Consider the following 18652-nt stretch of genomic DNA (forward strand, 5'->3'; position numbering starts at 1 on the left):
GACGTTTCATAACACTTTTTTTAAACCAAGGGTGCCAATAATTCTGGAGCTGACCAGATTCTCAGGTGCCCACCTGAAAGAGATTGTTTTGAGGGCTCTCTCGGCTACAGCGCGAGCCTGCTCGATCTGTGTGGCCTGCAGCTGGAAGGCCATGTACTGCATCCAGAGCAGAGACGAGTCTGGAGACGAGAGCAGCAGCCGCTCAAACGCCTCTGCGCTCTCCGGTCGCGACAAGGGCTCCATGAGCTCCGCCTCCAGTTTGCTGAGCTTGAGCTCTGCCTCCTTTCGTTCCGTCTCCGCCTGCCGACGAGACTTCTTCGGTGTCTGGGGGAGAGAAAGCAGACCGGTTGAGGAGACGCGAGTTTGGAGAAACGATGAAAGACGATTCGGAGTGATTAACTGTCGAGTTAAAGGACTGACTAGATGTTAGCAAATGAATTTATTATTTGTGCACCTCAAAGTTATGAGCATGTACGATATATGAGTTGTTATTGGTGCACATGCACAGGTCGGATTCTAAATTATTGTGTGCACGTGTGAAAGACAGACCTTGCTGTGATCGTCTTGCTCATCGTCGCTGGACTCGTACGTGTTTTGGGCTGAAGATGCAGGTTTGAGAGCGCTCAGCGCTATGTCCCAGGAGAAATCAGATGCTACCTGTAGCCTGCATGGCACGTCTGGAGCGCAAACCTCAATTTTACCCTTAATTAATAAATAAATAAATAAATTAATTAATTAATAAATAAGACCGTTTTGTGTACTTTCATCAGTCCAATGATATAAAATTATTCCATAAATCCAACATAGTAGTTAAAACCTCCCTGGAATCTGATTGCATAGGGAGTAGTAGCAGTTTTAGGCTCACCTTTTTCTTTACTTTGTCCTTTTTGTCTTTTTCTCTAAAATACACCTCAACTCCGCTATCCTGATCTTCAGCTTGCGCTTTCTCCTTCGTTAACTTGTTCTTCTTCTTGATCTCTGGAGCCTTTTTTTCTTCTTCTTCTTTCCTTACTCTCTTCTGTGGTACAGCTTCATTCTGTAGAGAGAAAAGCAAACAAACCACGTGAGCTATACTCACTGGCCATTTTATTAGGGACATCTATACTTATACCCCTGCATATTCATGCCATGATCAGCCAATCATGTGGCAGCAGCACAACGCAGATACAGGTTAATAACTTTGGTTAATATTCACATCAAACATCAATAGATTTTCTCAGTGACTGTGGCATAGGTGTTGGTGCCAGATGAGTACGTTTCTTTTTTCCTGTGATTTTCACACACAACTGGATGTAAATAAAGACTTTACACAGGATGGTACGAAAAAACAAAAAGCATCAGATGGAAACGGCTTGTTGATGAGAAGAGTTCAGGAGTACGTATGGCCAGACTGGTTCGAGCTGACAGTTACTAGTCACTACAGTAACTCATAACCACAACTGCAGCCAGCAGAAAAACACAACATGTCAACCCTACAACAGCAGAAGACAACCACAATGACAAGGTTTCCTACACACAAGTGACACTTGGGGCACCACGCCCAGATAAAACAAAGACTACTAATTATATAATTATATAAAGAGAGGAGAGGGGGAGAGCAGTACAGTGCTGAAGTAACCAGAAGCAACTTTTTTTTTTTTTTAAATCACACAGGGCACACCAAACACACCGGGAGTGAAGCATTATATTTCTGTGCTTGCTTAAAGAGAACACACAGCTATCTTGAGTGATTGAACTGCATTGTCACTCAACAATGAGGAAATGTCAGTGAGAGATGAACTGACGTGGGGGTGAGGTAACAGTCGAGCTGAAGTGGGGGGGGGGGGGGGACATGATACATAACACATAGTTTATCTTCGTTAATCATAATATCTCTAAATAATATTGGATGAAAAACTATTTCTCTATATAACTAGCTTTTGGGAGGAGGAAGGAAACTAGATAACCCAGAGGAAACCCATACAGACATGAGGAGAACATGTGAGACAGTAACCCGAGCTCAGGTTATATCGTAGCAAACTTATATATATATATTTTTTGCATCCACCATAAATGCACATAGATAGACACACACCTGCTTGCTCTCAGACATCGTGCGCTTCCTCTCGGTATTCCTCTGGTCACGCAACTCCTTTTTCTTTCCCCTCAGGCGCAGCGGAAGCCCAAGGGATTCTGGGAGAATGTCTGCTTTTCCAGTGTCCTCTGGGAGCAAGGAGAGGTCCACATGGCTGGTCTCTGTGTCAATGCTGAACACAAACACAGATATTTGGGAAATTCCACACTGGGAAATCTCTACCAGAGAGTCTATGACTACTACATGTTACTGCAAGTCGTGATAATAATGAACACACACACAATATTATATATATATATATATATATATATATATATATATATATATATATATATATATATATATATATATATATATATATATATATATATATATATATATAGATAGATATATATATAGATAGATATATAGATATATATAGATATAGATATAGATAGATAGATAGATAGATAGATAGATAGAGATATAGATAGAGAGAGAGAGAGAGATAGTTGTTTACAGAATTTTGTATGATTTTACCTAATTTTATTAGTTTCATTTTCTATATTTCATCATACCGTGTCTGGTGTAGAGCTGCATTTGAGATCGTGCTACAGGAATGACCTGGTTTTGGTATACTGTAATGTATGATCAAGTCTACACTCGAATGTATCTGTAATCTCATTACAAAAAACAAAGCATTGGCATATTTGGCTGTTTGGGTATGCACACTGCAATTAAGAAAGCACTCGATGTGCTTCGTACTCAATGTTTCACCTTGTGGGGTTCACCTCATGCTTTGTGACATGCCTGGTTTCATTTTAAAGTAATTCGGAGTAGTATTTTACTGCTCCTTTGAACTCCTACTTTCACAAGTGATGGGAAACGGTGCTCTCGGGATATGTTTAACCCTAGGTCCTAATCTGTTAATCAAGCTGTGTCAAGCTGTTTAGTGGAAAAGCGACATGTCAATACAGGTTAGACAGAGTGTACATTTGGAAGAAAAAAAAAAAAAAGAGAAAAAAACAACAGATTTTAAAACAAGAAGCGTGCGAGATGCAAGGTACATGGAAGATCTGAAGATATGAGTGTGTTGGCAGGAGATGAGAAGATAAGGCAAATAAAAGAAAATAAAAAGACTAATCAGAGCAACATTTGTAGGTGATGGGGAATTTTTATTTATTTTTTTACAGGAAGCCAGTGTGAATACACGGTGATGTAATATGCTGCCAAGGCTGAGTACTAGAGAGAAGACGGCATGCTAAGTTCTGATCGATTTTGAGCAAATGGAGGGGGTTGAGCTGATGCCAGTGTGGAGAAAGCTGCAGTAACTGGAAAAATGGCTGAAAACCAAAACTTTTTTTAAACTTAATGGGGTCTAAGATCTAAGATGATGACTGGGCTCTGAAGGAAGACGGAGTTGAATGATAACCATCATCTAGCCTTGGGAAGTTCCTCAGGTTTTGATTTCAGACAAAACACACCAAATGATATACATTCATACTACTACTAAAGTACTTTCATACTACTACATAACAGTTTTCAAAAAAAAATTTAATCGTAGACCCGAACAAGACTCCTGTATCGTATAGCACTTCATGCCTTTTATAAGCCTGGCTTCTCGAGAAAACATTAACTCAGACAGATACTTATAAAAGATTAAGATACAGCGTCTGTGCAGACTTACCAGAGAATTTTGGCTGTCAGCAGTGTGTTCTGGGAGACGTATTTGAAGAAGAGATCGGTGTCGCTTGCAAAGTAGTTTGTGGCGTTTTGGAACAGGACTCTTCCGACGACTGATCTGGATAACCTTTTATGAGTCAACAGAACAAATTCCTAGTTACTGGTTGAAAAAAACCGCCAAATTACTTTTACGTCAAATTACCATTTGAGAAACACACATAAGACAGGCCAAAAAAACCCCACACAGGATCCGAATAAAATCTTTAGTACCTCACAAATATGCCCCGTTCTCCAACGTTCTTTACGTAACCTTGGATGACCTGTCCCACCTCGAGATCCGAGATAGAGTTGATGTCCACGTCTTTGACTGGTAAGGCTTTACCAGGCTTGATCCTACATACATTCAGCAGAAGAAATGGAGAAGGGAAAAACCAACATGGACTACTATTTATATTGCCCACTCTACAATATACACAAAATCAAACCAGGACAGTTTCATTTTGTGTTTGTGTCTTAACATGGTGTCTGGACCAGTGAATACCGTGGTGCATGAAATCCAAGTCGAACGAGTTATTATCTAAGATATAAGAACTCAATAACAAATATAATAACTTTGCATTTTTGATGGTGGTGGAAATCACAACCAACAATCATCAAACAAGACAAAAATCATAGACCCCGCTTTGTGAAGTACTGCTGTAATGTACCTGGATGGGCGTAGAGACAACAGGAACCTCCAGCCTTCCTTGCCAACAACACAGCATCTGTAGAGTGTAGACACATGCAAAAAAAAAAAAAAAAAAAAAGTGAATAAACACCTCCTTTTCATCTTACTTTCCTTACATCTGTCTTTTTCTGCATTGTCTTATTATATATTGTGCTTTTGATGCAGTCCAGTGGTCACCAACCCTGTTCCTGCAGACCTACCTTCCTGAAGACTTTAGCTCCACCCATAATCGTGCCCAGCATTGCCTTAAGAAGTTCTTGATTAACTAAAACAGGTGTGTTTGGAGATGAAACCTGTAGGAATGTGCTGTAGATCTCAAGAAAGAGGGTTGGTGACCAAATTCACTTCACCTCACGGTGCAGCACTTTGATCCAATTTCTGTTGTGTGATTTGGTTTCAATCCATACACACAGATACTCATACCTGACCACCTGGCCTTCTTTGAACTGCTCAAACGGAGCGTCCACGTATTCGTCTGTTAAATCGGTTATACGTGCAAGGCCGAAATTCCCACACGGCAGCTTCAGAAGCAAGCCCATGTGGGGGATGCTTTTCCACACCATGCCCATGGTAACGACCCCGGTCTCGAGAGTGCGCGTCCCTATGGAAACATAGGAAACGATGAGATCACCCGAAGGAGCCACTTACTGTGCGTCATGATCGCAGCAGGAAGTGTGTGTGCGTATGTGTATTCAGCATATGACTCAGCAAACTAAAAGAGCACTGGGAACGCTGAGGTTGGCCGGCAGTGCGGAATACTGTGGATCTAAAATCAATGTTAAGTCCTTTTTTTTTTTTTTTTAAGGTAGTATCCGTTACCACGACGTCAGCTGTATCTGATACTCAAACTGCATTCTGCTATTACTGCGTGAGAGCATAAGATAATGGTTTATCTTTTTAAAAGCACTTCATGTTTTATTAACAATGCTACTTCTTTAAGGGAATACCTGTAAGCGAAAGTTTGAGATGCTGATGCTTTTTGGGGCTGATACTGACGACCTTCGCGGAGACACACTGGCCATGTTTGAAGAGCTTTTGTGGCTCATTTGCCTCCTGGGAACGGAAAACAGAAAAACACCAGGAGTCATTGGGGTTTTTAAACCACAAATAAAGTCCACACACAGCGTTCCAAACAATGTGCAAATTCAGTTCTTTTAATGCAGATTCAAATATTTTTTGCTTAATTCATTCAAACGTGTCTGTTTTTTGCAACAACAGCAGCAAAACATTATAATAATCTGCTGAACCTTGAACTAGTTATTCGAGTTACTTTTACAAACCTATGCTACCCCATGCACAATACTGCTGAGCTGCGTGGAAACCAAACTGAAACTAAGAAGAAAAAGTTTCCAAGTGATCTATTAAAAAGTTTCAACTCAAACGCTCACATCAGTTTCAATCCCTGAGGCAATCACAAACATAATATGCTTTTCTTTTATAAAACACACGCTGCAGTACTGAACCGAATACTGCTGACGTACATAAAAGGAGCATCTATGTACAGCTCTCCACATCCTTGGAGAGCTCTTTGGTCTTGGCCATGGTGGAGAGTTTGGAATTTGATTGATTGATTGCTCCTGTGGACAGGTGTCTTTTATACAGGTAACAAACTGATATTAGGAGCACTCCCTTTAAGAGTGTGCTCCTAATCTCAGCTCGTTACCTGTATAAAAGACACCTGGGAGCCAGAAATCTCTGATTGAGAGGGGGTCAAATACTTATTTCCCACATTAAAATGCAAATCAATTTATAACATTTTTGACATGCGTTTTTCTGGATTTTTTTGTTGTTATTCTGTCTCTCACTGTTCAAATAAATCTACCATTAAAATTATAGACTGATCATTTCTTTGTCAGTGGGCAAACGTACAAAATCAGCAGGGGATCAAATACTTTTTTCCCTCACTGTAATAATGCATGTATTTGACTAATCAGTAAAGAATCACAGATCTAACAGATACAAGTCAAGAGCTTCGGTTTAATGTGCACATCAAACATCGGGATGGGGAACAAAATGTGATTTCAGTCAGTACATTTACTCGGACGACAACAACCCGGTATTAACCCGATTAAGACGATACTCTGATTAAGAAGCTATCATGTAAACAGTGATTATTGATGACCTTATTCTGATTAAAGTCATACTCGAAGTGAACACAAATCGAATTAAGACGTGGGGAGTATTCTTGTTTTAGTCGCATTATAGACATGTACACACCTTAATGTGGGAGTTTTCACCGCATTTTGCGACAGGACACATACATACACACACGGAGGTGCTCACACGTTTGACAGTAAACAAGAGAGCAAGGCTGCGTCCGAAACTGTATACTTACCTACTATATAGTAGGAGAAATACACGTATCTCTATATACTATATAGACGGTAAGTATGCGGTTTGGGACGCAGCCCACGGCTTCAAGCAGTCGTCTATTTGCACGTATAGCACGACAAATAATTAACTGCACTTGAAGCTTTCATAAAATTAAAAACGAAACCCTGAAACTGTATACGATACCATAACGAAGACGGACTGTATGCTGACACGTGAAATTCTGGAGGGACGTAATGACGTGTGCCGTTAATCGCTCTATGTTCTATAACATGTAAAACAGGAACATGAGAGGAGTATTCTAAAAGCAGCTCATGTAAACACCTTAATCACAATAGTCTTATTCAGAATAAGGTCAATAATTAGATTACTGCTGTCCATGTAGTCAGTGACTCTGACTGTGGCACTGTTCATAGTGCCAGTAGGGTTGGTTTGAGTATTTCAGAAATTGGCAATCTTTTGCAATTTTTACGCACAACAGTCTCTATAGAGTTCACACAGAATCGTGCAAAAACACAATGAAACATTGAGTGAGCGACAGTTCTGCTGCTGGAAACGCTGCGCTGATGAAAGGGGTCAGAGGAGAATGGCCAGCCTAGCTTTGAGCCGACAGGATATGGAATTAAATCATTTGTGCCAAAATTATTGAACATAGCTTTTCAAGAAATGAACGATATACACAACGAGAAAGAAGAAAAACACTCCTTTGTTAACAGTTTTCTAAGCTTCGCTTTCTCTCATCGTGGTTCAGCCAGAGTTTCCATTTACGCTTTCAAATTTTTTGTTTGCGCAGTATATTAGTTTGTAATGAATATTTGAGTTTTTGGGTAGACTCGTAGGACTATTTCCTCCGAGATGAGCTCTCAGGAGCGGCATGACGTTTCGGCGTCATCATCGTCATCATCCGCCTCCTCCTCATCCGGACACTCGAGCTGCCGATCCAAATCGCACTAGCCAATGAGAGTAAATCACTGCTAAGCCCACCCACACTAGAGGTGTGAGCCAGAATGGCGAACGTAAACTCGCAGAGCTTAAACGAAAACTCTGGCAGCGCATTCATAAACCAAGATTGGTGAAAAGAAAAACAAAGAATGTTTATTTGAAGACAACGTAAAAAATTTTTTGCCACAGAGTTAATTGTTTTCAGTTTCAGAGTGTTTTACTTCTCTCTCAGTGTAGATTTACATTCATTTCTTTAAAATAATTTAAAAAAAAAAAAAAAAAAAAAAAGAGTTATGTTCAATACTTTTGGCACAAACTCAATTCAATAACAAGAAGGCTATGGTAACTGAAATAACCATTCTTTACAACCGTGATGAACAGAAAAGCAGTTCAATGCATTAAACCTTGAGGCAGATCGACAACAGCAGCAGAAGACCACGTCAGGTTCCACTCCTGTTAGCCAGCAACCTGAATCTGAGGCTACAGTGGGCACAGGTTCACCGAAACTTGACAGATAAAGTCTGGAAAAACATCACTTGGTCTTTTTCATCATCGGCTGCCCAACATGATCACTACTTTGCATGTGATCTGCAAAATGTCTGAACTGAAGTTGCATTGTGCATTGAACCACAGCATTTAAAAAGTAGATCTCAACAAGTACTATGTACATTATGATTATTCCTCACATCTTTAATCATTTCAAATATAAACTGGCCTCAGAAGCACTTTGCCTGCGCATCTGAACATCCCGTTTCTCTGGAAACTGTGTGTACTATGCGTAATTCTACTTTTATTACTGCAGTTAAAGGTCCTTTGTCTACCATCAGCAACTAGCAGTAAATGTGAGCTGTAGTTTATAATCAGCACAGTTTGAGTCCTAATCTAGTAAGAACTGTTTTACTCACTCTGCGTTTAGTGATCATATCCATCAGCTCCACGTATCCAAAGAGGGTCGGAGACACCGCAACCTCAAGAGACTTTGACCGTGGAATGTACTGTACACAAGTGAAAGGAACAAATATTTATTTATTTATTTACGTGCCATGACACCAACTTTTGCTTAAAACTGGCACGCTTACATAAACATAAACGCTTACTTTAGCTACATAGCATATGAGCTCCTGTCCAGGGTTATAGCTCTCCGGTGTAGGCTTGTTCTCCAGTGAGGCGACAGGCACATCTTCATTCATTTGACTGAAAGAAAGGTGTACAGGTGCATCTCAGAAAATTTGAATATCGTGGGAAAAGTTCATTTTTTCCAGTAATTTCATTCAAAAAGTAGAACTTTCTTAAACTCTAGATTCATTACGCATCAAGTGAAATATTTAGTTCATTTTTAGTTAAATATTAATAAATAATATATAAATTACAGAAGAAGAGAAGAAAAAAAAAAAAAAGTACTTTTCCACGATATTCAACCTTTTTGAGATGCTCCTGTATTAATGTAGTGAAACTGGTAAACAAACCATGTTACTGAGCTAACAATGTTTCATGTACCTGGGGAGAAGTGTGAGCTCAGGCACAGAGAAGACAAAGTTGGGATGTGTGATGGGGAGAAACCTGCAGAGCAAAACAGGCATTAAAGTGATCACGATTTCAAAATCAAACCTTCTTGTAAAAAACATAAATAAAAAGAATAAAAAATAAAGTTACCTGTGGCCGTTGATCTCACGAGCACCGATGATCCTTCCCTTAACCTCAGTGCCGACCTTCAGGGACGACGTGGGGAGTCCTCCTACTTTGGGCGACTCATGGATCTGAGAAACGTGCACGCTTCCTGTGGTTCCATCCGGCATAGTCACGAGTACACACAGAGGTTTGACGGTTTTAACCTTCACCATCACGAACTCCCCGATCTTGTATTTGTGTTCGTTACTTCCATTCTGAGACGTGCTGTGGTTTTCACGTGACAGCTGATCTACGAGAGCTCGTCCACCCAGATGTTCACTGCTTGGGTCAGTTACGATCACGGTTATATTATGACCCACGGACAGCTTTTCAGATTTGAAACGGAACGTTTCGTTTAGGTGGGCGGTTGTGGTAATTACAGTCAGGTGACCGGTACTGCCCAATGAGATTACGGCAAAGTCTTCGTCCACGTACTGGACAGTCGCAGTGTACTGGGAGTCTTTATTTAACTGTAGAAATGAAAACGGAATACGAGTTTACAATGATATATAATAGTGTATATGTCTTAATGAATCCTGAGCTAGAAGTAAAACCAATATCAAAAGAAAACCTGCATGTGATCTAGCTGGAATTAAAATCTAATACCCCACGACATGCGGGACTCCACCTATTTTGCCTGAGCCTGCCTGCACTCATGCACCTAAACTAATACCCTTCACAGAGAAAATAACAGTTAAGGCTCTGCCTCCACTATTTCTTGCTTTCTTCCACTCAAATGCACAACTTCAATATTATTAAGATAGAATATTACATTAAATTAAATTAAAATGAGACACTTCCACCAGTCTATATAAATTCCAAAATCTGTATATGTATTTATTCAGCAGAGTCATTTATTCAAATTGAGTTATGGGCCAGACAAAATACAAAGCAATCACCTGTTACAGATGCTGTTTAAGTTTTAAAAGGTGTCTCTAGACCTGTAACAATCACCTACATTAAATGCTACCTTAAAAGTTTGCTCTGCAAAACTTCCATTCAATGGATCTCGCTCGTTTTTTTCATTTCAAGCCTCTGTTCAAATTTTTCTGGTCCAGAAACTAGTTCTGCGCCAGGCTAAACAGCTGTTCGGTTGCACAATAATTGTTAACAGCTAAGGTTCAAGGCGCGTGTAGTTTCGACAATGGGGATGAGAATAAAGGAAAGACTGGTCAACGTTTTCATCAATGCAGCCCAAGCCTCTAAAAATGACACACTGCTGCTTTAAGAGTACCAACAGTGATAAAAGTGCTGCAAAAAACAACTACATACAAGCCAGCTCTAGTGTTCAGGTGTGCTACCAACACCAGCCGCAAAATCTACATGGAATTAAACCCGTTTTTATCTCGTTAAAACGACCGACATCGGTGGCTGTTTCTACTCACCGTTTTCTTCTTCACCGTGAGATTTGGCAGGAGGGACACATGCACCTCAGAGGTCAAATAGTCAACGTAAAGCACCACAGCAGTGACCTGATTGCCCGGAGTGGTGTTCACATCTATAACAGTCCAACATCCACATCCGAATTGTTAGTGATATTTCAGGATATAATGAATGGATGCAGGGTGTAGTATCTTGATGGGCTGACCTGTTACGTGGTACTTGGAGGCCAGGACTGTGGCATGGCTGAGCTGATCTGAGGTCAGTATGACCGAGCCATCCTCTCTAGTCACGTCGACGGTCATCTTCAGTTTATCCCCAAGTGACACAGCGGAGAGCTGCTGCATCAAGTCCGAGTCACCTGGAGGGAGAACGAGAGCGATCAAAATCGCAATAAAAGACAATTCAAGGGAATGCTTTTGAGAGAAAAAAAAGAAAAGGTTTTACTACAGTATGCTCTGAAGCCTTTTTTTTTTTTTTTTAAAATACCTATATTGAATATTAAATTGACTAAGAAATATTATTAAACAACAGAAAAACACAGAAGCATTTGTTTAGTGCTCTTAACCCAACTTCCCATTAAGAGTAAATCATGAAACCGTACCCACATTTGTCTAAAGAAAACATGCCCATGCTTTAAAGCATAAACTGAACACACAAATTACAACTTAAAAAAAAAAAAAGGCTCGAAATCTGTGATTTGATTCCGTATGTTGATGTATTTCCTTTTGAAACAGGAAGTCAGAAAAGTTAATAGCATTTGAAATACCCCACAACACCTCCTAATCTAAACAAACTTGACAGTGGTTTAGCTAGCTAAATACGGAGAGCAACAGAGTTCTCTCGAGTCTTTTTACAGCCGTGGAAGATTTCTCACTCCCAGCTTCACCCATGCCTATCCACTTTCATGAGAACGATACCCTACAGGACAAGATTTTTATTTTATTTTTTTTTTGAAAGTGACTAACTACAAAGCTAAATCGAGAATATCTCCCCCAAATTTTTTTTTTCTGTCACACCATCATATTAGTGTCCTGAACACCAAGAGATCCAGCTTGCTTTGAAACATCAACTCTGAATTCAGTTACACTCTCAGCTACTGATATAGATTCTTAAGTAAAGATCTCTCAGGCTTTGGGGTGTGCTACAGAGACATACTGAGATATTGCCTTCACTGCCCGTGACTTTAACGTGAAAGGACATGTATACTGCGTATTTGCTTTTCCTTTCATATGGGTCAATCCATAAACAAGACTGAACCATACCCTTACTTAAACTCGGGTTCTGCATGAAATAACGGGCATATTTTCAGTAAATGAAAGCACGAGGTGAGCACAATTGTATTCACTCAAAAAGTACTGAAGTAGTAAACTATTTTGTAATGAACATGATTAGCCAAATCCTGCATACATCATTGTATAGAAGATAGCTAGAGGGTAGGATCTGACAATGCATACTAACTCAACATGATCCACTGTCGTAGTATTTATTGACATTCCCATTAATTGACTTCTCTCCTACCTCTCGAGGTCATGGCTTCGCAGACGGCCATTCTTTCGCGCTGACCCCGGATCAGTCTGGCTTGGGGTTCACTCTCTGCCCAGCTCACCTCTGACGCCTTCAGGCTGATCAAGAACCGCCGCTTCTCCTCATCCAAGTTAGTCACTGCGGCCAGCACCGTCTGTCCTACCTCAAACGCTACTGTGGGATCTGTGATGAACTTATCACTCATGGCCTATAAGGCAGATTAAAATAATACATCACTGATCACTAAAACAGGCAGCACTGTGTTTCTGCGTCAAGATTTAATTTCTCCTTATATTTTCATTGTGTTGGTTGTGCGAATTATGGATCAGCTTTTCAATAACTGACGGAATGAAAGCAATGCTTCACTGGCAACAAAATAAAGAAGAAACAATGAAGAAGTGGCGACTCACAGCTTTGGGTGCGAGGCCGACCAGGCCGTGAGGGAATTCAACAAAGACGCCGTAGGACATGATGGTCTTCACCCAGCCTACCATCACCATCCCCACATCTAGCTCTGAGAAACACGTAACCAGGTTTTCTGCCTCTAGAGCCGCAATCAGCAAGGGCTTCTTACTGAGAATCTGTGTGGTTTGGTTAAGAAGCAAGGGACTATGGGAATCCTTGACTGTGTATCCAGTCAGTGGATAACTTCATGGGAATAGAGTGTGTGTTTCAGGTCACACCCTGTCAAAGTGTATAATTCGATCTATGGTTAAGCATGTGTCTATTAATCTGATGACATGTTAAATCAAAACAATACCCAAGATGCAACACTTCCAACCCTCCATCACTCCAGTAGAGGGTTTAATGGTTTCTAGTAAGGGGGGTGGGGGCACTTCGGTGGCTGAATGGATCGATAAATGGACATTTACCAAGATAAAGGCAGATTCATGTTCAACGGAAATGAAACGCACACTCCTCGGACACCAGGAAGCAGCATAAGGTGGCAAAAACGATTCTCTAGACGTTCTCTAGAATCAAATAATACCCCATCATCAAAAAATGAGAAGTAAGGCGGTTTTGGAATGCCAGTAAAGTATAAATCTGTTGAGTGGATTTTGTGTCTGAAATTTGATTCCACTAAACTACACAGATTGATTTTTAGGAAAAAAAAAATCAAAGTTTAGATCCTCGTCTGAATGCTGCACAAAGCTTATGAGAAACATCCAAATACTAAAGGCAATGCCTAAATAGTACCCCAGGAGTAAATGATGGCTCTTTATCGATATGAATTTACCCACCCTTTTTCTGTCTCATTTAGGTTAGGTTTGGAATTTCCCTTCAACTCACAAAATACAGGTGAACACATTGGATGAATCCCAAATAGAAGGCATTGATGCCTCGCTGTTTTTAAGTCAGTTGTCTCATAACGCAATGGTTTGAGATATATTATTTTATATTATATAAATGGTAAAGAAATGTTCCCAACAACAGTGAGACCCAATGAGATATAAATTAAATAAGGTATGATTGGGGAATCTACAAATTACTCCACAAACGACTCCCTGGTGTTTTCTACCGTTATTTAAAGACTGGTTGATGCATGCGATTATGTGATATACATGACAGTAAATTATACATGCATGCTGCTTGCAAAAATTGACCAGATGAATGAACCACACGTTTCGTACACACCCACTATTCATCGAATAGCACTCTGACAAAACAGCATTTCAGTCACGATTACATTCTTGAACCCAAAGCCCCATTAACATCTCTACTGAAATAAAAGCAGATAAGCCCATGAGGATACAATGTTTTGCTTGCGTTTGCTCAGACACACAGCGTTGGAGACGGCGTCTCCCTCCTGTATCCCCGCCCACAGCAAAGGGCAATTGGAGACATGGTCAGAGAGGTGCGCTGTGGGAAGCAGAGCAGGCATCTCTTCTGGAAGAATAGACACTTCAAGGCCAGCCGGGGATTTCTTGCATACAACGACTTCCACTTTCTGAAAATAAATAAACAAAAACACCAGTCATGCCAAGGACTGCCATCTACAGACATTTAATGACATTTTATTAACCGGGAACACGTTTAACGATATAAAACGCAAAAGAGTAGTAAGCTCTTCCTCCATAAAAACAAAAAGAACGTTCAATGATACTTGACCTTTCCGATTTCAAAGTCGAATTTAACATTTGAGATCTTCTCAAGGTCATTCTGAGTCACTGCTTTAAAGGACAGGAGCAGTTTCTCATTTTCAGGGTCACACTTGATCACTTTGGCTTTCACCACCTGTTCAGTAATACAAACAGTGGGGTGGGAAGAAAAACCAAACAAAAACAGCTGTAGGTCAGAGAGAGAAAGGAGAAATGAACATTATTCACATGTAAAATGGGCAAAATGATAGAGACGAACCATCTGAGATTATGGGAATCACTAAACCTTAGGTTCAATTAAAAGCTTTTTGTCAATTAAAATGTGCAACCAGTAAAGTCACAGTAAACAGCCGTGTCAAATAAAATGAATTCCTCAGTTTTTTGGGACATGCTTATTGACTTAAGTTAAAACAAGGTTCCAATACTGTTTTTAACGCCTTTATTAACTTACTCGACTTGGAAGTTTGTTTCACTTGCAGGTTTAACGCTATAACAGGATTTTGAGTTTGATACCAACAAGTGTAGTATTCTTGCTATCAGTAATTCAGATTAGGATTTCTTCGATTCTATAAACACAGCTCTCTTCATATGTTAAATAAGATAAACAACTAGCTAAAGGGCATCTTCACATCTATTCATCCATTTACCAACTCTGAATCAAAGAGAAATATTTTTGCTAATTGGTTTGGTTTCTAATGGCACATAGTTAAACCCCTCCCCTTCAAGAAGGAGAAGAAAACTTTATATGAGGGCTGTGGAAATCAAAAGAATCACCTGAGCACAGAGTCCACTACACAGTAACTACTCTAATCACTTCGGGTGTTTATTCCCTCTGTTTGGATGGCTGGGTCTATGGATCAATGTATTTATAACAAACATTTATAGATTCATACTCTATAACTCCAAACTGTGGCATTATGAAGCTGTGGTATGGGAAGTAAAGACCTTAGACCCTGTTGGGGTCTATTGGGGTCATGGCATTCTCTCTGGGTCTGTTTTGGTCACGGCGTTCTGTTGGGGTCTGTGTTCTTTCGGGGTCTGCTGGGGGTCACGGCGTTCTTTCGGGGTCTGTTGCGGTCACGGTGTTCTGTGCGTTTTACACAACTTTGTTTTGAACACCAGTACTTTATCATGGTGCTTGAAATTACAGTACATAAAACTTAAACTATTCATTTGGAATTTTGCAATCATTACATTACTAGCTTTCTTATGTCAAAAGTATGTGGACACCTGACCATCACACCTGTATGAGCTTGTTGGATATCCCATTTTTTTAAAAAAATAAATAAATCATGGTCATTAATATGGAGTTCCCAAACCCCATTCATCCATCGGACTGCCAGATAACGAAGCGTGATTCATCACTCCAGAGAACACATTTCCACTGCTCCAGTAGCGGAGTGCTTTACATCACTCTAGCTGCACTTGGCATCGCACTTAGTGATGTTAGGTTCATGAGCAGCTGCATGGCAATGGGAACCCATTTCATAAAGCGCCTGATGCACAGCTCTTGTGCTGACGTTGCTTCCCGACGCAGTTTGGAGCTCTATACCAAATGATGCAGCAGAGATGAGGCGATTTGTACGGGCTGTGTGCTTCAGCCTCCAGTGGGCCCGCTCTGTGAGTTTTTTGTGGTCTACCACGTTGTGGGTAAGCTGTAGTTGCTCAGACACATCCATATGATAATAATAATCGCACTTACAGTTGACCACGGCAGATCCAGCATGTCAGTAATTTCACAAACTGACTTGTGGCAAAGGTGGCATAGATCTTCACCACCACCCATTCTACTGAGAAAGCTGGTCTCTGGAGATTGCATGGCTATGTGGCATGATTTTATGCACCTGTTAGCAATGGCTGTGGCTGAAACACCTGAACTCGATCATTTGGAGGGCTGTCCACACACTTTTGGCTATATACAGCAATTTGCTTTAGACTCAGAAAGCATTACGATGGAATTCAGATCTGACCGGAACTAGAGGATCTTTGGAACTCCTGTGAGACCGCCTACAACCTAAACACTGGTCCACTTGAACCTTCAGCCCTCCATAGACTAATCTAACAAAACTCACCTATTTAAAATAGAGCCTGGGATTCACAGGCTCTTGTAGGTAGATGATCAGATCACATTATGAGTGTCAGATTTATGTTCAGTGGGGGGAAAGCAGCCCAATAAAAGATGTTTTCTAACCTGTCCTATGTAAAAAAGACTCTGTGGATTTTTGGTGGGCTCCGAGGTCATCTCAGACAGCGGCACAAGGCCCTTAACATCACCGTAGAATCTTACGATGCAGCCAAAGTCCTTGACGCAGACGATAAAGCCGTGGGAGATGAGACCTAAACGCGCGTCCTTGTACGACAGGAAAAGAGGGAGTGTGGTCTCCATCAGAGACTTTTTCCTGCTCAGTGTGATCATCTTATTTTGGTAATCCACTGATAAAACCTGGAGACAAACCAGACACATTTTAGTTCATTTCCAAAAAACCATCAAAAGAAAAGTCAAATTAATACATGTTACTCAGTCATGCTAAACTCTGATCATAAACATGTTTAATGTTTAAGCCCTATTTGGACGGGATTGGTTTTCAGGACATATGGCTGTTTAATTGTTACGACGGACGTCGGTGACATTTATCAGCAATTCGCACAGGAGAAGTGAGTTCTGTAGAAATCGCCGAGATGGGTGCGTCTTGGCCGCTTACGTGCTGACGACCCATCACGGCAGCCCTGTGCGTCATACGTTACATGTTGCTACACCTCACTGTTTGATAATACAACAAAGCACCAACGAAGCAAAAGAAAAGCCGACACTTTAGTTTCAGTTTGGAGAGAATGAAGTTATCAAACACTGATTAAACAAATGGTACATAATCATTCCGAGATTTGCGATAAGGGCCCCTCTGTCAAAGTGGCATTGGCAACTACACTAAATGTAATGAACAAATCATTTACCTAAAAATAAATAAAATAAAAAATTGTAAAAAAGAGTGTGCATTCCCACGGGATTAGCTTAACCTGGAGTTATTTGTACAGGCCGTTTTCTACAGCGGTGCGTGAAAGTTTGTGAACGCTTTAGAATTTTCTGTATTTCTGCAAAACATCAGATTTTCACACACGTCCTCAAAGTAGATAGAGAGAACCCAATTAAAGAAATGAGAGATTATACTTGGTCATTTATGTACTGAAGAAAGTGATACAATATTACATATCTGTCAGTGATCGTTGTTGGTCTCCGCTCCTGGAGAAGTTAACAGTGGTCTTGAATTTCCTCCTTTTGTACACAATCTGTCTGACTGTGGATTGGTGGAGTCCAAACTCTTTAAATATGGGTTTTATAACCTTTTCCAGCCTGATGAGCATAAACAACTCTTTTTCTAAATCCTCAGAAATCTACTTTGCTCGTTCCATACACTTCCACAGATATGTGTTGTGAAGATCAGACCCTGATATATTCCTGCTCTTTAAATAAAACCGGGCACTCACACACACCTGATCGTCATCCCACTGATTGAAAACACCGGACTCTAATTTCCAGCTTCAAATTAAACTGAATCCTAGACGTTCACATACTTTTGCCACTCACGGATATGTAATGTTGGATCATTTTCCTCAATAAATAAACGACCAAGTATAATATTTTTCTATCATTTGAATAATCGGTTTCTCTTTGTCTACGTTTAGCAAAATTTGATGATGTTTTAGGGCATATTTATGCAGATACATAGAAAATTCTAAAGTGTTCACAAACTTCCAAGCACCACTGTAGAAGGTAAAAGACACTGTAATCTTCAGCGGTAAAAAAACGGACATGACCGGTTCACATGGGATTAAAATCACAGAGAAGTAATTACTACATTAACCCACCTCCCCATATAAAACTAGTCCCTTCCGAATAGCCCTTTAGACGCTTTGTGGGGAATTCATTTCAGTAAGCAGTAGTTTGGAGTATGAAAACAATTTGGTGGTGTTGCCATTTTTTAAATATCCATTTATTATTCATTTTAGATTCGGTGTAGCGTCTGCCCTGTGAATGAGCCGTAATTACAGAAACGTCATCACATTAGCACGAGAAGATTAATATAAACCTATCGAGAGGAACTTACTCTGCATTTGATCTTCATGCCTTCCGTGTACTTATTTTCAGGGTTGCTGAGGATGATGTCTGCCAGGTGAATTCTGGGAACCAGGCCTCTAATGTAGTTTGAGATTTGGACATGCATGCCGTACCTCTCCAGGCGCTGC

General features: G+C 40.3%; 1 protein-coding gene across 1 annotated transcript in view; it reads right to left on the bottom strand.

The window, feature by feature from the left end:
- pdcd11 (programmed cell death 11) overlaps nucleotides 1–18652 on the bottom strand; it is a 34162-nt gene that overhangs the window by 2551 nt on the left and 12959 nt on the right. The window contains exons 12-32 of the mRNA XM_017457413.3: nucleotides 18514–18652; nucleotides 16602–16853; nucleotides 14421–14546; nucleotides 14065–14259; nucleotides 12722–12892; nucleotides 12306–12519; nucleotides 10993–11145; nucleotides 10790–10902; nucleotides 9390–9874; nucleotides 9234–9296; nucleotides 8834–8930; nucleotides 8642–8731; nucleotides 5411–5516; nucleotides 4887–5064; nucleotides 4444–4500; nucleotides 4007–4129; nucleotides 3741–3863; nucleotides 2075–2246; nucleotides 866–1036; nucleotides 550–702; nucleotides 74–324 (exon numbers count right to left, since the gene is read on the bottom strand). The exon at nucleotides 18514–18652 is cut by the window's right edge and continues 8 nt beyond it. Of these exons, the coding sequence (XP_017312902.1) occupies nucleotides 74–324; nucleotides 550–702; nucleotides 866–1036; nucleotides 2075–2246; nucleotides 3741–3863; nucleotides 4007–4129; nucleotides 4444–4500; nucleotides 4887–5064; nucleotides 5411–5516; nucleotides 8642–8731; nucleotides 8834–8930; nucleotides 9234–9296; nucleotides 9390–9874; nucleotides 10790–10902; nucleotides 10993–11145; nucleotides 12306–12519; nucleotides 12722–12892; nucleotides 14065–14259; nucleotides 14421–14546; nucleotides 16602–16853; nucleotides 18514–18652 (3432 nt within the window). The remainder of the gene's footprint in view (nucleotides 1–73; nucleotides 325–549; nucleotides 703–865; nucleotides 1037–2074; nucleotides 2247–3740; nucleotides 3864–4006; nucleotides 4130–4443; nucleotides 4501–4886; nucleotides 5065–5410; nucleotides 5517–8641; nucleotides 8732–8833; nucleotides 8931–9233; nucleotides 9297–9389; nucleotides 9875–10789; nucleotides 10903–10992; nucleotides 11146–12305; nucleotides 12520–12721; nucleotides 12893–14064; nucleotides 14260–14420; nucleotides 14547–16601; nucleotides 16854–18513) is intronic.

The sequence above is a fragment of the Ictalurus punctatus genome, chromosome 26 (genome assembly GCF_001660625.3).
Source record: "Ictalurus punctatus breed USDA103 chromosome 26, Coco_2.0, whole genome shotgun sequence".
Lineage (NCBI taxonomy): Eukaryota > Metazoa > Chordata > Actinopteri > Siluriformes > Ictaluridae > Ictalurus > Ictalurus punctatus.